This window comes from Geotrypetes seraphini, chromosome 13 (assembly GCF_902459505.1).
Source record: "Geotrypetes seraphini chromosome 13, aGeoSer1.1, whole genome shotgun sequence".
Classification (NCBI taxonomy): Eukaryota; Metazoa; Chordata; class Amphibia; order Gymnophiona; family Dermophiidae; genus Geotrypetes; species Geotrypetes seraphini.
Window position 1 is genome coordinate 66,230,850 of NC_047096.1, and position 26,341 is coordinate 66,257,190.

A 26,341-nucleotide genomic window follows, 5' to 3' on the forward strand; every position below is an offset into this window, starting at 1 on the left:
TGTGCTTTATCAAGGGTCCCCCCCCCCCCACGGCCGCTAATGTCATTCGACTCCTAGAATGCTGGATATATTCTGGCTTTAACATCAAGTTTTTGAGGCTGTAAGTGAGATAAATTTGCATGCAGTACCTTCATTGTATGCAAATATATCTGATGTGTATTCATTGTGGGTATCCTGAAAACCTGATTAGCTGGGTATATCTGAGAACGCCGGGTCTAGAAACCTTCCTTGATCTTTGCTTTATAGGGTTGTCTTCTGGGGGAATTCTGCGCCCAAACAAATTCTGCACAGCAGTTGTGCAGAATAATAGAAATCATTACAATGTGCATGCAATAATTGTTTTGTACTGCAATTTAAACCTCTTACCCAAATACAGAATTTTTATACAGTGATGCAGAGTATGCTAATAATGCACCAGAAATAGGACTTCTGGTTTCAGGGAATTTTAATTTGACATACCACAGGACCTAATAGGAGGTTCAAGCAGTGGTGACTTTGTGCAGCTGTCTATATTTATGCAACACAGCAGTACCCCTGGTTATTGCATGTTGTTGACAGTTGTGAGACATCAGCACTGATTGTAGTTGGGGGTTTGGGTTTTTTTTCCTGTTGTACGGATTCCAAACTTCTCATGAATCTCAGGATATAATGCCATACATCGCTCTAGCCACACACTACACACACACTGCCCACCAGTAGCTGTGGCACCTTGTGCTGCTCTAGAACTGCAGATACCCTCCATAAGAGCAGTGTTGGAGTCACTGGCATAGCGAGGGTAGATGACGCCTTCCTGTATGCCCCCACGCCACACTCGTGCCTCTCCTTCCTGCGTACCTCTTTAAATTTTTGCCAGCATGAGCAGCTTCTCCTGCCTGCTGCTTGTGCCAGTTGGCTTCCTCTCTGACATCACTTCCTGACCCCATGACCCAGAAGTGATTTCAGAGGGGAGCCAGGCCGGCGTGAGCAGCAGGCCTGAGAAGCTGCTTACGCTGGAGAAGATTTAAGGAGATACACGGGGGTGGGGGGGGGGAGCAGAGAGGTGCTGGTGCCCTTACCAAGTTAGCAGCCAGGGCGGTCTCCCCCCTCCTTACTACGCAACTGGTGGGAGTGAGGTACCAGAAGGCAGAGGCTGCTGTTGGGGGAGAGGGGCAGGAGGACTCTAGCACATTCTCCTCATTGCCAAACGTGCCCTACTGTCTTAGTTTTGCATAGGTTTGATCTCTTTCGAGAGGCACTGGAAATGCCCAGACTAAGTTTTTATGTATTTGGGATTTAAGTTCTTGTTCCTGAACTCTCTTCCATTTTAGAGAGGAGTACAGATTTTTCTGTGTAATTTCTGTAAATCTTCCTTGGGTGAGCTACTCTGTACTGTAGGTTAAAGAATTTTTCTTTCTTGGTTGTTTTTTAAGCTTTGAGGTTTCTTATGAAGCCAGATTACCCTTAGCGTGTGTTTTACCAGCAGTTCCTCTGGGACTTTGTGGATCTGGTGTATGGTTTGGTTATGCTTCCGGCACACACTCCCTCACATCTTACATTCAAGTCCAAGTGATGAATTAAAATAAGGAAGGCAGGCAGCAATGACCTTATCCTATATAATAAAAAGCTAGCCGCGCATGCGCACTCAGACCTGCGTGATCTGTCTTCCCTGATCCGTAGGTCCGTGGCCAGAGTGCGTATGCGGCGGACAGATCGGGAAAGCACAGCACAGCCGGCGACTCCCCCCCCCCCTCCCGCCCTCACTCAATGCCAAAACCACCACCTCCTCTTTCTCGCCGGCTCACCCGCTTTTAAAAATAAAGAGACAAGCGCTGCACTGCGCCAACGCTGGCTTTGCTGTCTTCTGTCCACTGCGGCCCGCCCTCTCTGACTACTTCCTGTTTCCGCTAGGGTTGGCCGCAGTGGATAGAAGACGCCGAAGCCAACGACTGTAACTGTCGATCTCCGTTCCTCTGTTGGGGGGGGGGTCTGGGAGGAGAGGGACCGCGGCCACTCAGCGCCCCCACTGAGGAGCCCAGCAACTTTCCGCTGCCCGGGACCCGGGAACTTACCGCCTCCCCTCTTCCCTTACCGCGGGCCCGACTGGCGATTTAAGCAGCTTGTGTAGCAGTCTTCACTTGCTGCTTCGGGCACTTCTACTGCCCTGATTTGCTCCGGACGTGCCAGAGTAAATCAGGGCAGTAGAAGGACCCGAAGCAGCGTGTGAAGACTGCTGACACACTGCTTAAATCGCCAGTCGGGCCCGCGGGAAGGGAAGGGGGGGGGCCGCACGTTTGTAGTTGTGACTGTGGGAAGGGAAAGGGGGTAGAGGAAACGCTACAAGAAGAAAGACACAGGGGAAGGTGCACAGGGAACTGGTGTGGGGGGAGGGAAATGGAGGGGGAAGGAATGCTGCTTTGGACAGACAGACAGAGGGAGGAAGGGAGACAGAAAGACAAGAAGAAAGACACAGGGGCAGGTGCACAGGGAACTGGTGTGGGAGGAGGGAAATGGAGGGGGAGGGAATGCTGCTTCGGACAGACAGAGGGAGGAAGGGACACAGAAAGAAAAGAAGGCAGGGAGATACACAGAAAGACAAACAGACAAAGGGGGCCAGGGACAGAGACAGACAGAAAGAAAGACAGCGGGAGTCATGTCAGGAGGGGTGTGGGATGCCGCAGAGGAAACTTTTCCAATGGGTGCAATTGGGCGGCTGTCAGGAACCTCTGATCAGGGGCAGAGCAAGGTAAGTGTATCATAGGGATAAGAAGGAGTAGGGGGGGAGAAAAAGGAAGGGACGCCTAATGCTGGACAGGGGGAGAAGGAAAGAGGTGCTGATGGACAGGGGGGGGTGAAGAAAAAGGAACGGAGGCCTAATGTTGGACAGGGGGGAGGTAAAACAAAGGGAGAAGGGCTGCTGCTGCATAAGGAGAGCAGTGAAGGGGTGGTGGTGGACACAGGGGAGGTAAAAGGAAGGGACAATGGACAGGGGGAGCAGGCAAGGGGTGGTGATGGACAGCCAAGGAAAAAGAAAGACAGAAAGAAAGAAAGCGGCTAAGGAGAGAGAGAGAAAGAAATAGAGAGAGACACACACATATATTCTAGCACCCGTTAATGTAACGGGCTATAAGACTAGTTTGCTATAAACACATTGTTTAGAAACCATTTACCCTTCTGGATGCCAGCTTTTAACAGGAGCATGCCTGGTAGAAGAGGAAATCCCACACAGCTGTATCTATTATCCCAAAGTCACCTAAGGATACTGTTTAGAATTTGGGGAGTAGACCATATCCTAGGTAACAATGACCCCTGCTGGACATCCAGGATCTATACCTGTAGAAGTTCTAAAAGCAGTACAATCTTCCTTAAAAACTTTTAAAATCCTTGAACATGGAAAACCTTTTACTGTCCTCAACTTCAGTTCACACATTTTGATATAATAATAATAATAATAACTTTATTACAGAAAATGTGAACAGATCTGCCTTTTAAAACAAGAGCAGGGGATTGTAAGATTGAGATACATATGCATCAAAAGTAAACCACTAAAGACTTTTTAAACCATCTAATTGTCATAGCAGGAGTTTATGGGAGCCCCTTCTGTAAATAAAAATGCAGACTGCTGCTTATTGTGGCTGGGAATCGACATATCTGTATGGAATGACTCTGGTCTCTTCTCTGCTTTAGATCGACAGGACCTAGAGCAGGCAGACAAGGTGGATAAGCTGCAGGAACCACTGCTAGAGGCCCTGAAGATCTATGTGCGGAAGAGGAGGCCTTCGAAGCCTCACATGTTCCCCAAGATGCTGATGAAGATCACAGACCTGCGCAGCATCAGTGCCAAAGGTAGGCTGGAAGGGACCTCTCTTGGAGACAGTAGTACAGAGCTGCACCTTTTAATAATAATAATAATAATAACTTTATTTTTCTATACCGCCATAGTCAGGCGACTTCTAGGTGGTTTACATTGTAAGAAGGCTGGACATTCAGCGAATAACAAAAGGTCTTAATACAATACAATAAGTCTACTTACAATACATTACAATGAGTCTAAATACAATACAGTACAATAAGTCTAAGTACAATACCATACAATGAGTCTGAATACTAAACAATAATCTAAAAGGGAAACTTACGAATTAATTGGAGTTCTATGGGTAGAGAATACCTGAATACATGAAAGGAGCTTCTTGAGAGAAAGAAAACTCAGAAAGGTAACGATGTACAGGGCATCATGCTTTCTTGCGAGTTGGGTCTGTTTTATTGCGACTGGGCAGACATTTACAAGAGTGTGCGTGTGTGTTAAGGGTGCATATAGGAAGTATGGGGGATGTGAAATAAGATTTATTGATCACAGTGCTTGTGCCAACATAATGGGTGGTTTTAATACTCACGAAAAGGTCTATGGCATTTAAGGAGACAACTTGCTTAGAGTCCTGTTACAGAAAGTGTAAAGAAAGTTTATTAAACTCTCCTAAATTTTCACTAGCTCTTTATTTTTTAATCAAATAATTGGAGAGAAAAAACGGTGGAGAGGATATCGTGATCTCTGTGGCTTCTTGGACTAGATATGCAACACTGGAGGCAGACTCTTCATTCTGCGAGAGACCGTGGGCGATGGGATATATAACATCATAAATGTCTGCACCCCAAATATGAACCAGGGGGCTTCTTTGATGATTTGGGGAGTAAACTGATGGGTTTGGAGAGATTCAGTAATCATTGGAGGTGATTTAACATGACCTCTCTTCTCTCCTCTTGCTTGTACTGCTGGGGTGCAACATTGAGCCTGTAATAGAGCTGGTTTAAAGCTTTTACAGATGTGCAGAGAGTTGTAGTTTTCTGGAGAATGAAACATATGTTGTATGAAATTCTAGTCACCACATCTCAAAAAAAAGATAGAGCAGAATTAGGTAAGTTACAGAGAAGTATTACCAAAATAATAAAAGCAGATGGAACGACTTCCCTGTGAGAAATAATGAAAAAGGTTAGGGGTTTGGTTTTTTTTTTTTTAGCTTGGCGAAGACTGCTGAAGGCAGATTTGATACAGATCTATAAAATAAGTGTTTCAGTTGTATTCGTTAGTTGTGGTTTATTGAGATTTGATTGTTTTAGAGTTATTTTATAGTTTTTATTATTAGAATTGTTACTATTGGGGTCACGTGATGCGTCTGACTTGAGCAGATGTGTGTTTGTGAGCTCTCCGTCCCGCAGTCTTCAAACACCGGCTTAACTCACTTTTTCGGACAGTTCATCTGCTTCTGCGCTTCCCGGCCCGTTCCGCACAGGGGAGGGCGTGTGTGGGACCGCAGGACAGCTTATTTCTCGGCGAAAACGCCAAAGCACAAGACAGTGGTTTCTCTGCCCAAGATGGCGACGTCCCCGACTCCCGCCCCTGCTCCGGTGCAATGGGGTGAATGGGCCCAGGAGATATCATGCATGGTGACCGTGGCCCCGGAGGACAGGCTACATAAATTGCAGTCGGCTGTAGACTGCATTCATGAGCGCTTTGAGGCGCAAGTGGGACGAATAGCGGCGGTGGAGCAGAGGGTGTCTGATGGGGAGGATGCAGCGCTGCAGGACCGAGCGAGTGTGGTTGCTCTGCAGTCCCAGGTGGCCACACTGATGGACCGGCTGGATGACCAGGAGAATCGCCAACGCCGGAATAATTTACGCGTTGTGGGGCTGCCTGAGCTACGGGCGGACCAGGATCTCTATCATTTTTTTCAAGTTTGGTTCCCCACGCGGTTTGGTTTGGAGATGCCGGCAGCTGGGTTCACCTTCGAGCGAGCGCACCGTGTGGGCCGGAGCGTGGGGGATAACAACCGACCCCGAGCAGCGATTGCTAGATATCTTAATTGGAAGGACAAAGAGCTTATTCTGCAAGCCTTTAGAAAATCTGGACAGCTGGAATATGAAGGGAAAAAGCTGTTGCTGTTCAATGATTATTCTTTACGTGTGGCTTCCCTTCGCAAGGAAATGGCGCCGCTTTGCTCCACGCTTCATCGCCGGGGAGTGCGGTATGCACTTGTGTACCCGGCGTCTCTGCGCATCTGGAGAGATGGGAAGCCACAAACTTTCACCGACAGAGCTGCGGCACAGCGTTTTATGGACTCCCTGCCAGTAATAGCGAATGGTGGAGCCCTGGCGGCGGATCCAGCTGTTTAAATTTATCTGTTATCAGCCGTGCTGTTCTATTTGCGACAGTTCCTGGTTCTCGTTGGACTGTTGAGGACAGTTCTGATTGGCGTTCGTTGCCCTGAGCGGGAGGCATGTTGCCCTGTCTGGAAGGCTCTGGGCTTGGTGTTCTGCTTGGGCCACTGGTCTGTTTCTGGTCCTGCGAGATGGACTTTCTGCTCCTGGATACAGTGCCTATAGTCCCTGCCTCTGCAAGTATTTTTGACTGGTTCCTAGTGGGTCTGGACTGCTGGTGAGATCAGTGAGGGCTTCAGGGAAAGTTGAACGTTCTCCCAAAATGGCGAAGGCTGTCTTTGTGGGAGACTGTGGGTCTATGAGAGTTCAGCCCTGGACTTTAGGATGTTCCTTTTTTGGGGAGTGCAGTTTTGTGTTCTTAGTTTTTTGTTATGTGGGGGGCTGGAGTTTTGGGGGGGCCTTTGGAGACGGGGTTCTCTGGGGGGTTGGTTGGGGACGTGGGAGGGAGGGGTATGGGAGTGGTGTAGGGGGGCTGATAGATGTGTGTGACTGTTGGTATGAGTGGTGGGTGTGCATGTGGTCAGGGGGGAGGAATGGATGTGTGGTGGTGCATCACCCTTGGGAGGCTTTTGCTTTGATCTTGAGTCACTGGGGCCTTTTTGGGGTGCTGGTGTCCTAGTTCATCTGGGTGGGAGGCCTAGCTGGGGGGCTTTCTATCCACTCTATATTTGGTTTCTATCCACTTTATTTGGTTTCTTACTATGAAGTCTGGAAGTCTCTTTCCTACATGCCTAAGTTGACTATAGCCACTTTAAATGTGGATGGGATCCACTCTCCTGTCAAGAGGAAGAAGGTTCTGAACTGGTTCAAACAGAGGGGAATGGATATTGCATTTGTGCAGGAAACCCATCTCTCCTCGGCAGAACATCTCAAGCTTCGCAGGGATTGGGTGGGTGAGGTCTATCATTCCTCCTTTGGTACCAGGAAACGAGGGGTTGCAATACTTATTCATAAACAACTGCCCTTCCACCTTCACAAGGTCCTCCAAGACCCGGAGGGACGCTATGTTATAGTGTTAGGGGAGCTATGGGGGCACAACTGGTTATCCTGCAATCTGTATGCTCCTAATGTGTATAATCATAAATTTTTTTCAGCTTTGCTTGCCAGATAGCCATGTATCCTGATTACCAACCGGTGGTGGGAGGGGACTTTAATATCAGATAAGAGATTGTATCAAAAGTTAGAATTGTTTCTTGTTGAAGAATTTTCGGATTTGTCTTAGGTTTCTCATAGTCACGAATGATGCTTTTATTACTTTGTTGATTTGAGGTTGCATGGTACAGCCTCTGTCAATCAGTACTCCAAGACGTTTTAGTGTGTGTTGAATGGTGTATGAGATCGAGTTTATTACTAGGTTTGTTAAGGTTGGAGTTTTGCTCTTTTCTAGGAGGATGAAATTACCTGGTAGGATGTCCTTTCTAAAATTCTGCTTCATGTGTCCTGCGTCAAGAAAAAAGATTTGGAGACAGCAGAAGAATAGGCCAATGTAACAATGTGGAAAGGCACGTTGTCTCCCCCAGTTAGAACAATGGGAACAGGCTAGGCCAATGTAACAATGTGGAAAGGCACGTTGTCTCCCCCAGTTAGAACAATGGGATCCTGCCCTGGACTGTAGTCCGGCAAAGACAGTGGCAAGGGCCCACGGAGTTAAGGGGGTAAATTTTCTGCTTAGTCAGTTGCAGTTGTTGGACATTTGGAGGATTTTACATCCCACGAACGCACTTATAAATTTTATTCCCACCCCCACAATGTATATGCTAGGTTGGATTATCTGCTGGTATCGCCCTCTCTGCTCCCAAGGGTGTCTGGGATAGCTATCGAGGAGGTTCCTTTGTCGGACCATGCGCCTGTTGTCATGGAGCTTCAGTTTACGCCGGAACTCGAGGAGCGACATTGGAAATTTCCGTGTTACCTTTATAGAGATCTTGACTTTCATAAATATCTTCGGGAACAGTGGTTGGAGTATAGTTCTCATAATAACACTGCCGATGTTCATCCAGTGACCTATTGGGAGGCTTTCAAGGCGGTTCTGCGGGGGTTCATTATTGCTTATCTCTCTCGCAAGCGGAAGTTCCTGGATGCGGAGTTCCTGACTATCGGGGGAGCTTCGGCAGTTGAGGGCATGCCACTGTACTTATCTTTCAGCGGACGATAAACTTCGTTTGCTGACCGTCCGGCGGCAGATAAATACAATCTTGACGCAGTGGGCTTCTCGCGATATCTATTTTCAACGGTATAAATTGTATGCCTGGGGGGGTAAGACAGGGAGAGATTGTTAGCCAATTTGATCCGGCCTCCGCGCACCCGTCAGGTTATCCTGTCCATCCGGGACCCGAAGGGTACTTGTTACATGCAGGAACGGCAGATTCAACAGCAATTCGTTTATTTTTATGAATCTCTGTATGCTAACCAACCGTTCTCGGACGCTGATAGGGATGCTTTCTTTTAGGGGCTCAAGCTCCCTAGGTTGACAGAAGCACAGTTGGAGCAACTGAATGCCCCTATTAGTTCCGAAGACGTACAGATTGGTATTAAGAAGCTTAAGTTAGCTAAGGCACCGGGCCCAGATGGGTTTGGATCTGAGTATTACAAGATTCTGTCGGATCAGATATCTCCTGCTTTGGCGGGGGTATTTAATGCGCTCTCTGAGAATCGGGGTTTGAAGACTCCTAATATGGCCCATGTTGTGCTTTTGCCTAAGCCTGGCAAGGACCCGGCCCAGGTGGGTTCTTATCGGCCTATTTCCTTCCTTAATCAGGATCCTAAACTTTTTGCCGCGATCTTAGCGCATAGATTGAATGCCTTTTTGCCGCTGTTGATCCATGAGGACCAGACAGGCTTAGTGCCAGGCCGATATGTGTCAATGAATCTGGTCAGAGCTTTGATGGCCCTTCACTCCAGGCGTGGTCTGGAGGGCGAATCGGCTATTGTAGGCCTGGACATGGAGAAGGCATTTGATAGTATCTCTTGGCAATATCTCTTCTGGGTTCTGCGTCAGTTTGGCATAGAGGGTTCTATTCATCATTGGATCAGTAGCTTATATATATAGCCGCAGGCCAGACTTTTAGTCAATGGTCAGTTTACTGCACCGTTTGCTTTGGGAAGGGGGACGCGACAGGGCTGCCCGTTGTCCCCGTTACTTTTCGTGTTAGCTATCGAACCACTGGCTGCTAGAATTCGAGGCGATCCGAATATTCAGGGCATTCGCATTGGGAGCAAGGAGAGTTGCATTAATTTTTTTGCCGATGATATTCTCCTTTATCTGGACCAACCCAGACGGGATTTGGGACGGGTCCTCGCTTTGGTCCGTTCCTTTGGAGATCTTTCTGGTCTGCGCGTTAACTATGACAAATCTGAACTTCTTCTGTTACGGTCCACTAAGGTGGAGTTCTGGCATGCGAGTCTCGAGATTCCACCGGTGAAGGGGCCGATGCGTTACCTTGGTGTATATTTAAGCCCGGACCTCAAGCTTCTGTACCGATATAATGTGACACGTCATCTGGAGGCGATTCAGCACTTGTGTGATAAATGGAGAGATCTTCCGCTGGGTGTTTGGGGTCGTGTGCTTTGACTAAGATGGTACTTCTCCCCAAGATTTTGTATCCGTTGCAGGCTGTGCCACTTTGGGTTACTGATAAAGAGGTGTGTCTGTTTCGTTCGATTATCTCCTGTTTCATTTGGCTTCATAAGGGGGCCAGGATTAGCTATGCCACCTTGGCTTTGGATAAATATAGGGGTGGTTTGAACCTTCCCGATCTTCGATATAATGTCGCCGCTCTGTTTCGCTTTATTCATGAAGGATGGTCGGGTTGTTATAAATTCTCTTCATAAGGTTGGGTAGAGTCCTGGTGTGCTCCTCACTCGGTCCTAACCCTTCTGCACACCCCGTTGTCGGCTATACCGGGGGGAGGGGCTAAGTTTGCGTATCTTTTACCTCTGCGGCCTGCGTGGCGGTGGTGGCGGCGTCGGCAGGGGGAAACTCCGGCAGCTTCCCTTTTGTTACAGTTGTATGGAAATACTGACTTTCCTCCAGGAGTGGGCCACGCCTGGTTTCGGCAGTGGGAGCAGAGAGGGGGTAGAACTCTTCAAGATATTCTTACCGTGGGGGGGGTCATTTTCCTTCTTTTGCCCAGCTGCAGACTCACTGGCAACTGCCTCAGACTCACTTCTGGGCTTACCTTCAGGTCCGGCATTATTACTTGTACTTAGACCGTCGCTGGGGGGATGCTTGGCTCTGTGGTCCCTTGGATGTTCAGTTTTTTTCAGGTATCTCCCGCTTCTAACAAATTAGCTATCTGGTATCAGATTCTGAAGAACGCATTGGACCTGGGATCTATTGATCGACTGGCTTCCCAGTGGCAATCAGAGCTTGGCACTACCCTGGATCGTAAGGCCTTTCTTGATCTCTTTGCCACTGTGCACGCCTTGGGGGGTTCCACGGATTTTCGGGAAATGCAATTTAAAATTTTGCATCGGGCTTATATTTCTCGGGCTCAGGGAGCTCGTATGGGCCTTTGGGAGGAAGCAGTTTGTACCAAATGCAATCGTTTCTTAGGTACACACCATTTTTTGGAATGCCCTTCTTCTGAATTATGGCTGCAAGCTCTCCTTTTTTTGGAGCACATTCTCCAACGAGCTGTGCCATGGTCTTATGGTTTTCTGCTCTTGGGAGATCAACATGAATTGATTGAGGGGGGGCTCACGCTTCCCCAACGCAGGGTTCTCTACATGGCTGTCTTGGTGGTAAAAAAGCTCCTGTTGCAGCATTGTGTGGACAATTCTGTGGCATCCTTTCCGCAATGGATGGCTCGTTTGGTTGAGGTGGGGGTGGTGTGAGCTTCAATGTGTCCCTAGTTCTGGGACTCTGACCCACCGTTGCTATCGAGATCTGTGGTAGCGGGCGTTGAAGGTCTGTTCCAGCTTGGAGACAGTGGGCACGGAACCCTCATCTTGATTTTTCTTCTAGAGGGGGCTGTTGCTCTCTCTCCTTTTTTCTTTTTGTGTTTTTGTTTTTCCACGGGTAGCTGCACCTGTGTGTGTGAGGGAGTGAGCATTTGGGTGTATGGCTGTCTAGAGGTTTGAGTGCGGAGTGTTTGTTGTGGTCTGCGGTGAGGGCTTGGGGTTTGTGTGTGTTTTGTTTGGAGGGGTTTGATATCTCAAAATGTCAATTGCGATGGGCATCCACCCATGGGGTTTTTGTACTGAGCACCATTTGTTGTCATTGTCTCCCGTGTTGTTTTCTGGATGCTCTGTTTTATGCTTGTTCTGCTCATGGTTGTATGTTCCTTTGCAATTGTTAATAAAGATAATTGGAAAAAAAAAATTGTTACTATTGAGATGCTGATTATAGTATTTTATGAAAAAAAAAATTAACTTGCTATTCTTTCCTTTCCTATTTTTAATTGGAGATCTTTTCTTAATGAATGTGAACTATATATTGTAAACCGCTTAGATCCTTTAGGCTGTTTTGCGGTATATAAAGTTTTTAATAAACATAAGTGACATGGAATAGTTAAATGTGAATTTAAGCACAAAGACTAGGGTACATGCCCTGCAGATACAAAGCAGTACGTGTCAAACAAATTAGAGAGAAAAATGTGTACATTTTTGCTCAATGTACAATTAACCCTTTAATTGGCAGATGGTGAAACTGCTGCTTTATGTAACTTGATGTTGAATGAGAGCAGTGATGCCAAGTAACAGGCATTTGGAGATGCAGATTTCCTTTAAGAGCCTTAGAAGACACGAGTTGCTTCTGAGCAACAATGCCAAATAATTTGATGATGGAACATGTGTTAAAAGCTGTTAGTGTGGCTGGGTTTAAAAAAGTTTTGGATAAATTATTGGAGGAAAAGTTCATAAACTGTTTTATTAACCAAATAGACTTGGAGAAAACTGTTGCTTATCCCTAGGTTTAAGTAGTATGGAAACTTGCTCGTTTTGGGGGGCTTGTTGGTTAATTGTGCCCCTTATTGGCCACTGTTGGAATCCAAGACACTGGGCTTAATGGGCCTTAGTCTGGCACAGTGTGGCAGTTCTATTAAGACTTAGCCCTGGGAACACATCCTGTAACTCCAGTTAAGTCTAAACATGTGAACTTTGAGGAAGAGTGGTTTTCAGACAGTAGGTTAAGGTGGCTAAGATGCTTTTTAGCTCTTCCAATAGGTCTACCAACTTCTGTATCGCTTGTTTTCTCTCACCAATGTTTTAAAGAAAAATCGCTCTTACCAAGAGAAACTGAAATAGTGCTCCCAAGAACCATCAGCTGCCCTAATTTAAGATGCAAAAAAGCTTATTAAATGAGACAGGAGCTATCTGCAGTGGGTTTTAGTTACAGAAAATATGTCTGATTCTGATGATAAAGATCAGTCTAGAAATGAGGAAAACCATTTGAGTAAGGACCAGTGCCAGTTGTACTGTTAGATATAGATAAAGTTCTGTTAAATTTAATAATTCTTTCCCCCCCCCCTAACTTACCTCTTTTTCTGACCTTAGGTGCTGAACGTGTAATCACCCTGAAGATGGAAATCCCTGGGTCCATGCCCCCCCTCATCCAGGAGATGTTGGAAAACTCGGAAGGTCTGGACAATCTGAGCGCGCAGGCCAGCGGAGCTCCCCGCACTGGCAGCTGCAGCCCCAGCCTCTCCTCCAGTTCCAATGGAAGCAGCCCGGCCACTCAGTCCCCGTGACCCTCACACCACCACCATGCACACGGGAGCCTTTGTGCAAAGAGCCGGAGGGAGGAGAGGAGAAACCAGCAACCCCCCCCTCATCACCGCCCTCACACAGCAATTCTTCCTCCACCATTGCTCTGATCTTCCTTGAGGGACTCCTGGCCGGGGAGAAAGGAAGTGAATGCCTGTAAAAAGACAGCAAAGCCTGATCACGTGGCAAGGGGGTCTTTTGTTGAATTTCATCATGCAGTATTGCACAGAGGACCATGACCCCTCGGACTGTTTGAAATCCACTTTGGTGACACAGGGTTGTGTTTTATAACTAGTAACGGACTGCTTAAACAGAACTGAATGCAGACATCACCACTCCTGGGGGTGGGAGGGGGGAGGTGGGTAGGGTACTTTTTCTCTTTAAGGGAGTGAAGGCATACTTTCTCCCCTTTTTTTGAGGGAGGGTGCACCTGAATTCTGAAATAAAGAATCGCCAGGTAAAGTTGTCCTCCAAACCCACAAGGTTACAGGGCTGAATTATAGGACAGTATCAAAATTGAGAGGCTCTTCCCTCCCTCTGCCCCCACCATCATTCCCTGCACCCCCCACACCACAGAACTGTGAATAAACAAACATTTAAAATTATGAAGTGTTCTGTTCACTTATAACTTTTCTCACTTTTTTAAATGTTTGCATACACATTTATCATGTGTGCAGTCTTCATAACCAGATTTAATTAGTATATTAACATGAACACAGTGACAATCCATGCCCCCTCCCTCCCTCCCGCCACCCACTACAATAATTATGAAGCCAGCAAAGCTCCCTCCATTTCAAATAAGTTTTCAGCTGATAAACGGTAGGAAAAGAAAGTCTTCTCTTCCCCCCCCCCCCCCCCCAAAAAAAAATATTTAATTTTTTCTTAAGAAGCAGCACTGTGGTTCACTTCAGGAGCCAGGATCTGCCTGAACTGCTATTTCATAGGCAAAAGCTGCAGCTTCTCTAGAAGTTATGGAGGGCAGCTGGATCCTGTCCAGTAATAACTTCCACAACAAGCTGGTTTTTATTTTTCCAACAACCAAGGTGGCCTTTGGGACCTAATTATGCCAAAACAGCTTTCCTTTTCCTTCCCACTCCCAAAGTCACAGGTCTGTCCATACAAAAATAGGAGGGAGGGAATAGAAAGAAAAGCTGACCACAACCCAGCAATCCTCAACTTCTTAAGGCAGGCTGCATTAGAAACAGTCCAAATTTGTGCCACAGACCTGCATGAAATGGGTTCCCTCATCTTTCACCCACCTCTCACTCTGGATCCTTTACACTTGCCCTGTTTCTAATGCAAATGTCAGGAAATAAATTATTAATCCACATTCGATCCTAGTGTTATATTTCATTTAAATATATCTTCTCAAGGTCTAATATACTGTACTTATTTCCACTTTTCTCTTTATATTCATTAGAAGGAGGAGCAGCCTCAGAAATCGGAGCTGTATATCTCATGCAGAGAAACACCTTTATTTTATACAGGGGAAAATGGCTCCAGCTTCAATCACTGGCAACATAAGTAAGATATATTTAAATGAAATATAACACTAGGATCAAATGTGGGTTACATAGTAACATAGTAAATGATGGCAGATAAAGACCTGAACAGTTCATCCAGTCTGCCCATTAGCCATTCTCATTAAAAATATATGATTAAATTAACTTGTCTCTTCTTTAATGATATATTTTCAGACATTTGCATTAGAAACAGGGCAGGTGTAAAGGATCCAGAGGTGGGGGAAACTATTTCATGCGGGTCCGTGGCACAGTTGGGAGACCCCTTCTTAGTCTGAATGCAATTTTAGGTTATAAGGAGGAATGCTGCAGCCCTCCCCACCTATTTGCACAGCTGACCCCTCTGGGGGGTGGGAGTGTAATAAACCGGAAGGCAAATGTAGATCAGCTAAGAAGCACGAGCCTTTAGGAATGTTTGGGAGTGAGATGGCAGAGGTTACAAATTGATTGTGTGCCAGGGGCACATCACTGAATAGATAGTGGGGTACTGCATAGATAGTGGTCTAACTCCCCAAAAGGGAGTTGTCATTTAACAGCCAATGTGGAGTGGGAAAATAAATTGTGCATCTTCCCTTTGGCCTGTATGCCAGTGGCAGAAGTTCAAATTAGAGGCCTGTAAGCAACCATTTTGACAGGGTCCCCGGGGTGGGAGGTGAAGAATCCAACTCCAAAAGCTTCAGATGCTGCTTGGGCTGAATTAAGAATGTAAGAACAGCCATACTGAGTCAGACCAATGGATCATCTAGCCCATTTTCCTGTTTCGAACAGTAGCCAGCCCAGATTACAAGTACCTGGCAGATACCCAAACAGTAGCAGCATTAATGCCACTGATCCTAGGGCAAGCAGTGGCTTCCCCCATGTCTGTCTCAATGGCGCACTATGGACTTTTCCTCCAGGAACTTGTCCAGACCGTTCTTAAATCCAGCTCTGCTAACCGCTGTAACCACATCCTCTGGCAAGTTCCAGAACTCAATTATTCTTTGAAAAAATATTTCCTTCTATTTGTTTTAAAAGTATTCCCATGTAATTTCATTGAGTGTCCCCTGGTTTCTGTACTTCTTGATAGGGTGAAAAATCCATTCACTTTTACCATTCTATTCCACTCAGGATTTTGTAGAATTCCATCTTATCTTCTTTTTCCAAGCTGAAGAACCCCAGCCTCTTTAATCTTTCCTCAGATGAGAGGAGTTTCATCCCCTTATTATTCTTCCTTGAACCTTTTCTAATTCTGCTATATCTTTTTTAGAGATAACGGTGACCAGAACTGTATGGTGAGGTTGCACTATGGAGTGATACAGAGGCATTGTAATATTCTTGGTCTTATTTACCATCTTTTTCCTAATAATTCCTAGCATCTTGTTTGCTTTTTTTGCCACAGCTGCACACTGGGCAGATGGTTTAATTGAAGCATTTATAATGACATCCAGGTCTTTTTCTTGAGTGCTGACTCCTAAAGTGGACCCTAGCACAAGTAACATTTGGATTATTCTTCCCAATGTGCATCACTTTGCATATGTCCACATTCAATTTCATCTGCCATATGGATGTTCCATCTTCCAATTTCCTAAGGTCTTCCTGCAATTTTTCACAGTCTTTAAATGTTTAGACAATTTTGAATAGTTTTGTCTCATCTGCAAATTTAATCACCTCACTTGTTCCAATTTCCAGATCATTTATAAATAAGTTAAATAGCACCAGTCCCAATTCAGATCCCTCCGGCACTCAACTAATTACACTCCTCCGTTTAAAAAAATGGCCATTTAATTCTACTCTCTGTTTTCTATCCAATAACCAGTTCCTAAGCCATGGGGAACTTTGTCAAAAGGGAATGGAGACTTGTATACTGCATTTTGGTGGTTTTGGCAATTCCAAAAGTGGTGGGCACTGGACTTGCCAGGGTCTCAAGGAGCAGCACTGGGTTTGATCTTACAAACTCTAGGTGCAGAGGCAGCAGCTCAACCAGTGAGCCACACAGCCCTTCTTTTCTAAAAATCTAGATAATCCACATGTTTATTCACACCTTCAAAAAAATTGAGAAAATTGGTGATACAAGGCAAGACCTATCTTGGTTGAACCAGTACTAACTCTGTGCTATTAAATCATGTTTGTCTAAGTATCCTGTAATTTTATTTTTTGTATTAGTTTCTACTATTTTATCTGATCTCAAATCACCACGGAACCCTTTTAAAAATCGGTATAACATTAGCTACCCTCCAATCTTCAGGTACTACAGATGATTTTAGGGACAGGTTACAGATCACTAACAGCAGATCAGCAATTCATGTTTGAGTTATTTCAGTAACCTGGGATGTATACCATCAGGTCCAGGCGATTTATCACTCTTTAACTTGTTGATTTGGCTTAATACAGGGATGTCCAACCTCAGCCCTCACCAGGTCAGGTTTTCATGATTTCCCAAATGAATATATGCATGAGATTTATTTGCATATAATAGAAATAGTGTATGCAAATTCATTGAGGAAAACATGACCATATTGCAGCCCTCAAGGATTGACTTTGGAGAACCCTGGCTCAATATGTCTTCCAGGTACACTGAGATTTCTTTTAGTTCATTTGCATTATCACCATTGAAAATAATTTCTGGTTCAGGTAGATTCTTACATCTTCTTCCATAAGACCAAAGTAAGAAATTCATTCAGTCTCTCTGCTATGGCCTTATCCTTTCCAAGTGCCCTTTTTGCCTTGAAGATGCAGCGGTCCCACAGATTCCCTCAGAGGTTTTCTGCTTCTGATATACTTGAAAAAGTTGTTACTATAGGTTTTTACTTCTTTGGCAAATTTTTCTTCATATTCATTTTTAGCCTGTTTTATCAATGCTTTTTAGCTAACTTGCCAATGCTTAGGTTGCTTCTTATTTTCTTAATTTGGATCCTTTTTCCATTCTTTAAAAGATGTTCTTTTGGCTCTAATAGCCTCTTTCACTTCATCTTTTAATCATGCTGGCTCTTGTTTTCTCTTCTTTCTACCTTTGTTAATATATGGAATACATCTGGTCTGGGCTTCCATGATGGTATGTTTAAATAACATCCATGCCTATTTAAAGGCCTAACCTTTTAGCTTCTTTATAACCATTTTCCTCATTTTATCATAGTCACCCTTTTGAAAATGAAATGCTGCTACAGTAGATTTCTTTATTGACCACTCCAGATATTAGCTCAAATTTGATCTTGTTAAAATCATTTTTTCCCAGAGGACTCAATACAGTGACCTCTCATACTATGTTCTGCATTCCACTAAGCATTAGATCTAAAATAGCTCCCCCTCTTGTCGGTTTCTGGACCAGTTTTTCCAAGAAGCAGTCATTTATTACGTCCAGGAATTTTACCTCCCTAGCACTCTGAGGTACTGTAACATTTATCCAGTCATTGCCGGGGTAACTGAAATCAATAATATCTACTATCTTACCAACATACAAGACACCAGGACACTAGTCTAGCAATGTAATACTGCTTCACTTCTGCTTAACACCCTTATAAAGACCCTTCTAGAAACTCAAATATTTGGGTGAAAAAAGGCCTCAGATGGGCTTCATAGGCCAAAAAAAACCTCTCAATACATGCTCTGTTTAAATCTTATAGTTGTATTGAAGACACCAATCCTAGTACACTTTCCAGTCTGAAAGGATGAAATTCAACATAGCAGCACAATGCAGTCAAATCATTCTCAAAGCCATGCACAGCAAGAATAGAAAACCAAAAGCACATAGCTTTCCCGCTGTGAGAACTGGACTTGTGGTTTGAAGTGAAAACGCCGCTGGAAACAGGCATTGAATGACCAGTGGAGGACAGTTTGGAGCCAGAACAAGCTACGTGCTTTTGGTTTTCTATTCATGCTGTGCAAGTCTTTGAGGATGACTTGCCTGCATTGTGAATTGCCTGCATTGCTATGTTTTTGAGAGCATGTATTGAGAGGTGGTTTTTTTTGCCTATGAAGCCCATCTGAGGCCTTTTTTCTCCCAAATATTTGAGTTTCTAGAAGGGTCTTTATAAGGGTGTTAAGCAGGAGTGAAGCAGTATTACATTGCTAGACTAGTCTCCTGGTGTCTTGTATGTGGGTATAATGGATATTATTGGTATAATGAACTTACTCGCCCCTCAATGATAATTGAAATCACCTATTATTATACATTGCTCAATTTTCCAGCTTTCTTAATCTCTGAAAAAATGTCTTCATCTGTCTGCTCATTCTGCCCAGGGGGATGGTAATACACCCTTATCTGCATATTCTTTCCCTCCAGACTGCTAGCTATGTCATGCAAAATGTTTATTTTGTTTGATTCAATTCCCTCTTTAACATATAGTTCAAACTCCACCCCCTCCTCCAATTTGATCTACTTCTATCAATGCAATATAATTTGCACCATGGTAGCACAGTGTTTCATTGATTGTCCTCCTTTTGCCAGGTCTCTGGGATGCCTATTATATCTACCTCTTCATTATATCTACCTCCTCCTTATTTTTTTAGGCTTTTAACATTTGTATACAGATACTTTAAATTGTGTTTTTTCTTGCATCTACAGGCTGCTTAGAGGTTGACAGGGATAATTTACCTCCTTTCCTCTTAAAAACTCCTGGTTTTCTTTCACCATTATTGAAATCTCTATTGGGATTCTCCAAATGACCTGTTTTAATAGTATCCTTCAAGGATACTCCACACTGAACCATCCGCTCCTGCCCTCCCCCCATCTTAGTTTAGAAGCTGCTCTATCTCCTTTTTAAATGTTAACGCCCATAGCCTGGTTAAGGGTGGAGTCCATCCTTTTGGAATAGGCGCTCCCCCTTTCCCAGAACATTGCCTAGTTCCTAACAAATCTAAATCCATTATCCTTGCACCATTGTCTTGACCACACATTCAGACTTCAGTTCCTACCACTTTATCCCTCATGTACTAGATGTTATAACATCAACTTAAGCAGAGATGACATTTAAGAGAGAGAAAGAGATAATGGTTACTGCAGATGGGTAGACTAGATGGGCCATTTGGCCTTTATCTGCTATCTTTGAACTAGAAGGTGTTTTGACTGGCGCTTCAGAGAAAATATCCCAGCATTTAATATTTTTAAAATAATACATACATTATGTTTCCTGCAGTGGATGTGCAGGGAGCCCACTGCCATCTCATGTAGTACATAGTGTTTAAAGGGTTTGTCCCATCTTTACATAAATGGGAAAAATGTCTGTGTAAGTGAAATGATTCACGGCCCACTCTCTCCACCTGTAGAAGAGTAGAAAGAGTGTCAACTTCCCCTGTAGCTCAGAGTCCAGCAATGGTGCCTCAAGTACTGTGTTTGGAAAAACTCAAAGTACAGAACTGCACTGTTTTTGAGTTTTATCTCTATGAAAAGAGGCAGTTAACTCTGCAGTCTACCTGCCTTCTGATCCCCTGAAATTGTAATGGTTGTGGCCAGTTCAGAGGAAGAATTGGAAAGAATGTACCCAGATCAAGTTGGATCTCATACAGTGCTCCCCTGTACCCACCCACACACTTAATATAATTTAAAAGACCCATTTTAATGCTTAGGCCACCATACTTGGAAAGCAGAAGACAATTTTTAAAATCACATTTCAGCAGTAGCAGCCCTTGCCAGTCTGCTACCATCCTCCTTGATAGTTAAATTGAGCCCCCAGCCCCCAAAGTGCTGAAACCTCCATATTGGATTACAGGCCTAAGGCAGGGCCACTGACATAGGCCTGGTTTTAGTCGGTAATTGCTGCTCTCTGGACCCAGGTCACTGGCAGGACTCTAGTCCCCATCACCCCCCTCCCCCCCCCCCACACACTGTGTTTTTGCATATCTAAAAAGAAACAGAACAGGATGACTATGAAAGGAACCATGTTTCAAAATGAGGCCTTGTATTGTGCAGAAATTACTGTTGGCATTTTCATAAAATCTAGCTAAGGAATAAAGTTATATTTATTCTAGAGGTGTGGGCTATTTTTTTATTTTAAATCTTTCTTCTACCTGTTGACTTTCCTTTTAAGGGGAACAGAATACCACCTCTGGAAGAGAGGGGCTTCAAAGGCCTTTCTGTGGATACCTTGTGGAGTTCTCCGTGAATCCTGTAGCTCAGTCATAGACTGGCTCGGTGTAGTCTGCTTAACAGCCACTTCTACCACAGGAGCAATTATGGCAAAGAACTAGGCCTTGCTGTTCTAGAGTCAGAGTTATGCTTGAAACTTAACCCTGATTTCCCTTCCCTCAGCCCGAAGCAAAAAAATTCTAACTAAAATCTAGGAAGAAGAAAATAGAACAAACCCTGTCAAGCATCCATATGCAGAGAGTGCCAACGCATGTCAAGAAGAATATGAACTCCAAAAGGAAGGTCTTTGGCATAATGCAAGGGGGTGTGTGTTAGCGAATGTGATCGTATACCTTGGTTTAGGAGTGAAGTTCAATACTGTCATGGTATGTACTGAACTAACCTGTTTGGAGAGATTGTCCCCAGAAGGCATTCAGCACTGAAAAGTCATATGCAGGCTTCTCAATTAATGTAGTATATACCGTATTATCCAATGCAGAACATTAAAAAAAAAAAAAAAAGATTCACTCTTCACAAAGGGAAAGATGATTGGGGGAGGGGCAATTTTTGTAAGACTGAAGACGCAAGACTAATCCAGATTATTTTCCAGGATATCTGCATCCATGCCAGAATCACATAACCTTTATATTTTGTGGCAAAGGGATTGAAATGAAAACGGTGAGCTCACAAGCCTTTTTCTTTGTTCAGTAAATTTTATTATTATTTTAAAAAAAGTTTTATTAAGTTTTTAAGTTTTTATTAAAATTTGATATTTCACTAATCAATCTTCTAAGCGGTATACCTTTCAAATCTAAAATCGGGATGACATAAAATCTGACATAAAAGACATACTGGTACAAAAGGGGGAGGGGGAGAACTACACTACGTATCAATATAGGACAGAGAAACCTTGAAGGGTAGTACAGTAGGAAGGAACCCGATTTGATTAAAGGGTGAATGCGTCTTTAAATAGGAATGTTTTTTAATTTGGCTTTGAAGCAATCTAAAACTGTTTCTTCCCATAGTTCTGTGGGCATTGAATTCCATAGTGTAGGGGCGGTGACCGAAAATATGATAGAACAGGTCGTGCTACTGCGACACATCGATGGCATAGACAGCAGATATAACATGCTGCTTGGTTCTTAACCATTGAACACAGACTTACGATATCTAGGTGCTGCTTTGTGGGAGTAGAAAGTTGCTCTTCCTCCAGCATCTGGAACCAGCTGATACTTATCTGTATGAGCAAGTCTGTGATGGATATTATGCTATAAGAAATTTAATAAAAATTGAATGCATCCAGCTATAGATTAAAAATTAAAATTCTAGGACACTGCAAAGATAAACTCTTTTTGTATTTTGAACATTTGAAAATTTATATATGGACATCCAAATCCTGATTTTATAAAGTTAGACTATGGATTTTTAAAACTATAGTACTTTCATGTGGGCAAGGGGCTGTGGCCAAAGTATGGATGTCCATCTTTTATTTCAGAAAGAGGGACATCCATGTCCAAAAAGATGGCTGCCTGACTAGATTACAGAAGCCTGCTCTGACTGAGCAATTCTTCACTGGCTGGAGTAAGGGACTCGCGCCCTTGGAGAGCTCTTAATAAAACAAAAAGCTGCAGTGGGATTTGAACTAGAGAAGTCTGGTTCTGTACCCTGGTTCTCAGCTAGCTGCTCTAACAGTTAGGCCACTCTTCACATGGATGTCCATGTGGTCATTTTATGATATGGATATTTGCTGCTGTCCATGTCCCTTGTTTTGATCTGTTCATAGTTTGAATATTTCAGTTTGTAAAATGGATGTTCATGCTACACATAGCCAGAACTTGGATGTCCATTTCTCATGTATTTTTAGAACAGGTTGTATATCAACAGATCCTGTTCCAATACATGAGAAATGGATGTCCATATGCGACATACAGATTTGGATGTCTGTATTCTCAACAACAAAAGAATAGCCATAGTGGGTCAGATCGATGGTCCATCTAGCCCAGTCTCCGGTTTCCAACAGTGGCTAATCCAGGTCACCGTTAGAGAATGACACGGGGACAAATTTTTCCTTGTCCCCGCGGGAACTCATTTTCCCGTCCTGTCCTGATGAGTTTTTTTCCTATCCCTGCCCCATTCCTGCAAGCTCTGTCCTCATCTGCACAAACCTCAAACACAAAGTGTTCGAGGCTCGTGCAGTTAAGGGTGAGCTTACAGGAATGGGGCAGGGACCATGACAAAACTCGGGGAAATTGAGTTCCTGCAGGGACAAATTTGTCTCTGTCATTCTCTAGTCACAGTACATTACATTACATTAGTGGTTTCTATTCCGCCATTACCTTGCGGTTCAAGGCGAATTACATAAGATTTATCAGGAGGTTAAAAGAATTGTAACTTTACATAAGAATTGTCATAGGAATTACATAGGAGTTACATAAGAATTGTCGGGAACTTAAGGTGATACATGTTGGGTAATTAGAAACATTTTAGATTTGAAAGGGGTAGATGGTGTGGTAGGTGGAGATTGGGAAGGAACTGGTCGTGTTAAATAGGTTTTATGTATTTTTTGAAGAGTAGGGTTTTAGTTTCTTTTTGAAGGCTTTGTAGTCTGTGGTCGAAGACAGCAGATTGGTTGGTGATTTGTCTATCTAGTTTTTCTGCTTTGGTGGCCATTAGATTGTCATATAGTTTTCTTCGTTTGACAATTTTGGTTGGTAGGTGTGTGAATAGTGAGTGGGTTCTCCTGTGTCTGGTTGAGGTGGATTGAGTTAGTCGGTTGTTCCAGTAGGATGGGCTTTCTCCATTAATAGCTTTGAAAAGTAGGCAGTAGAATTTGAAATGTATTCTTGCTTGCATTGGGAGCCAGTATGAGTCGAGGTATGCTTCTGTGATGTGGTTATATTTTTTCAATAAGTAGATGAGTCTTAATGCTGTATTTTGTATTGTTTGTAATTGCTTTATCATGGTCGCTGGGCAGGGGAGGTATAGTATGTTGCAGTAGTCAATTAGTCCAAGGATAAGAGATTGTACCAAAAGTTGGAATTGTTCTTGTCGAAGAATTTTCGGATTTGTCTTAGGTTTCTCATAGTCACGAATGATGCTTTTATTACTTTGTTGATTTGAGGTTGCATGGTACAGCCTCTGTCAATCAGTACTCTAAGAAGTTTTAGTGTGTGTTGAATGGGGTATGAGATCAAGTTTATTACTAGGCTTGTTAAGGTTGGAGTTTTCTCTTTTCTAGGAGGATGAAATTACCTGGTAGGATGTCCTTTCTAAAATTCTGCTTCATGTGTCCTGCGTCAAGAAAAAAGATTTGGAGACAGCAGAAGAATAGGCCAATGTAACAATGTGGAAAGGCACGTTGTCTCCCCCAGTTAGAACAATGAGAACAAGCTAGCAACCACTGGAAAACAAAACAAGAAGGCCCAAATTTCCACAGGATAAAAAGCAAAGCAAAAACAAACAAAAACTGCAGAAATCACAATGTTCTGGACCTCTTTTATTTCTTCCAACAATCTTTAAAACAGTCTTTGGAACTGTACACATTTATTCCTGGCGGACCTAAGGAAAAAACACCTTCCTCGGGGGTCCAAATATAGAATAAAAAGGTTGCATGCAAATATAGGTGAAATAATTGGCCAACCAAGTATGATGAAAACTCTGAAAAACAAATAGCTTTGGTGCATAAGTGGCTGAACACAGGCTAGCAACACCACTGTTTCTTTCTAGAAGTTTGTGAAATCTCCCACTGGAGCATCTATTTACTATGGGAAACACCTTCCCAAATGGGCCAGAATGTGAATTAAATGAGGAACCCTACATAACATAATCCACCAGCATGGGGTGTTTGCAAGGCCTGAAGAGCTACAGCTCACAGATCCAGATGTGGGTGTCTTTAGAAAAAGGTAAGACTAAAAGTAGCCTATTTTTCATATCGTAGGTCCATAAGCAGTCTGAAAAAGGTATATATTTGAGTTTCTGTAACTTGTTTATTTTTTCACATTACAAATTGTTTGCTCTAATGGAATTCATTAAAACTTCATTTTTTGTTTCTGGTGACTTTAGTCATCTTTTCCCAGAGATGATCACCTATTTTAAGAGGCTTTTTAAATTTATTAAGAAATGCAAAGTCCTCAAGATCATCTCTTTTGCCCCTATGAAATGCTTCAGGGTTTCTGCTCCCTGCCATTTATATTAGAAGCCAAGAAACATTTTAAATGAGTTGTATGTTGAAATTCTGCTATTTCATAGGTGCAAATCAGTTCTTTGGTTTCTACAGGCCTAAGTTTTTGGTGAATTTTTCAGCTGTTAAAATGGCAGAGGAGGAGGGTGTCCCCCAATGTTATTCATTGGGAACTACAATTGAAGATTGTACTGTGGCTCTACATCTCACCTGAACAGGCATCTTGAATGGGAATCACCTATACCCATAATTGTCCTGTGTGCTCTAGCTCATGCTTCTTTGGGACATATGCTTTGGACTTGTCCACGTATTCTTCAATTTTGGAGCAGCCTGGGTAACTATATTACATTTCTCTGGGGTAGGCGTTGGTCCCCTACCCCCAGAGCTCTATTCGGATATTACAATATTGTAACGCCAAAATGAAAGGGATGACTGCTTTTGTGACAAGGGCGGTGCTCATGGGAAAGAAAGCCATTTTGACCAACTGATTGTCCCAGGAACCACCACCATCTTACAATCAGTGGAGATCTTCAATGATTGTGCATGCTTCTTTGGAGCGGAGACAAGCTGGTGATTTTGACCAGATCCCGGGTTGCCGCTTTTGTCAGATCTGGGAGCATTTCTGGATGGACCTAATGCCCCAGACCCATTGCAGACTATTAAATTTGTGAAGGGGGCCACAAGCTACATGGTGGACTGTTGGATATTGATTTTTAATCAAAAACAGTGTCATACAAATGAAAGAACAAAAGATATTCCACTATTATCTATACAGGTAACATAAATATCATTCAATAATTTCATTTTCTTGCATATAATAATATCATAATATATCCTAATATACAATACAAATAAACAATAAAGTTACCCAAATATCACTATTTGATGCAGGGGAGGGGGGTGGTTGGGGTTTGGTTTGTGCATATGTAAAAGTATTCGGTTTGCATTGCTGTGTGTAATTTTTTTTGCACTTTATTGAAAATCTTAATAAATATATTTAAACATAAAATAGCAGAGTGTTAGGATTTGTAGAAGGCTCTTCTGAGATTAGGCGATGGAGCTTCTAAACAGTAGATGAAATTTGAATGTGGAGTGACACATGTAGATAAAAAATAATCCCAGCTACAGGACTAAGTGCCCGGTTTTGAAAAGCCGTTCAGATGCCTGGACACTCCTCTAAAAAGAAGACATGTCTGGGTAAATCCGGATTCTGATAACACTATGCAAAACCTATACCAAGGACCCAAAAGAAACATAGCAACAGTACCCTTAAATTTGTAAAGAGCTTTAACAATATGATAACCAGTATTCCCCACCCAAAAACTAAACAACTCCTAAACCACAACTTTGATAAATAAGAAGTGCTCTCTCTTCTCCCACTTAGGCAAAGCCTGTCTCTGATAAGCCAAAACATAACATAATAATTTATATTTATTAAATCTAATGTCTTATTACTTTACTAAACACTCTTCAACTAAATTGTTTTCAAATAAATATTAACTAAATTTTGTGCCATGATGGTTCCTTAATAATCGTGGCCAATGTATCTGCTTTTAGATAGGACCGTGGTGGAGGTGACTGAGCACAATACAGAAAATTTAGTTAATATTTATTTGAAAACAATTTACGTGAATAATATTTAGTAAAATAACAAGACCTTAGATTTAATAAGTATTAACATTTGAATGTCAAGTTTATATATTTTTC

At 43.3% G+C, this 26,341-nt stretch overlaps 1 protein-coding gene across 2 annotated transcripts in view; it reads left to right on the forward strand.

Moving 5' to 3' along the window:
• RARA (retinoic acid receptor alpha) overlaps window positions 1-15,627 on the forward strand; it is a 139,157-nt gene extending 123,530 nt beyond the window's left edge. For both annotated transcript variants that reach the window (XM_033918476.1, XM_033918477.1), the window contains 2 exons: window positions 3,664-3,822; window positions 12,685-15,627. In XM_033918476.1, coding sequence (XP_033774367.1) covers window positions 3,664-3,822; window positions 12,685-12,878 — 353 coding nt within the window. In that variant the 3' untranslated portion in view covers window positions 12,879-15,627. The remainder of the gene's footprint in view (window positions 1-3,663; window positions 3,823-12,684) is intronic.
• Window positions 15,628-26,341: the final 10,714 nt, after the last annotated feature.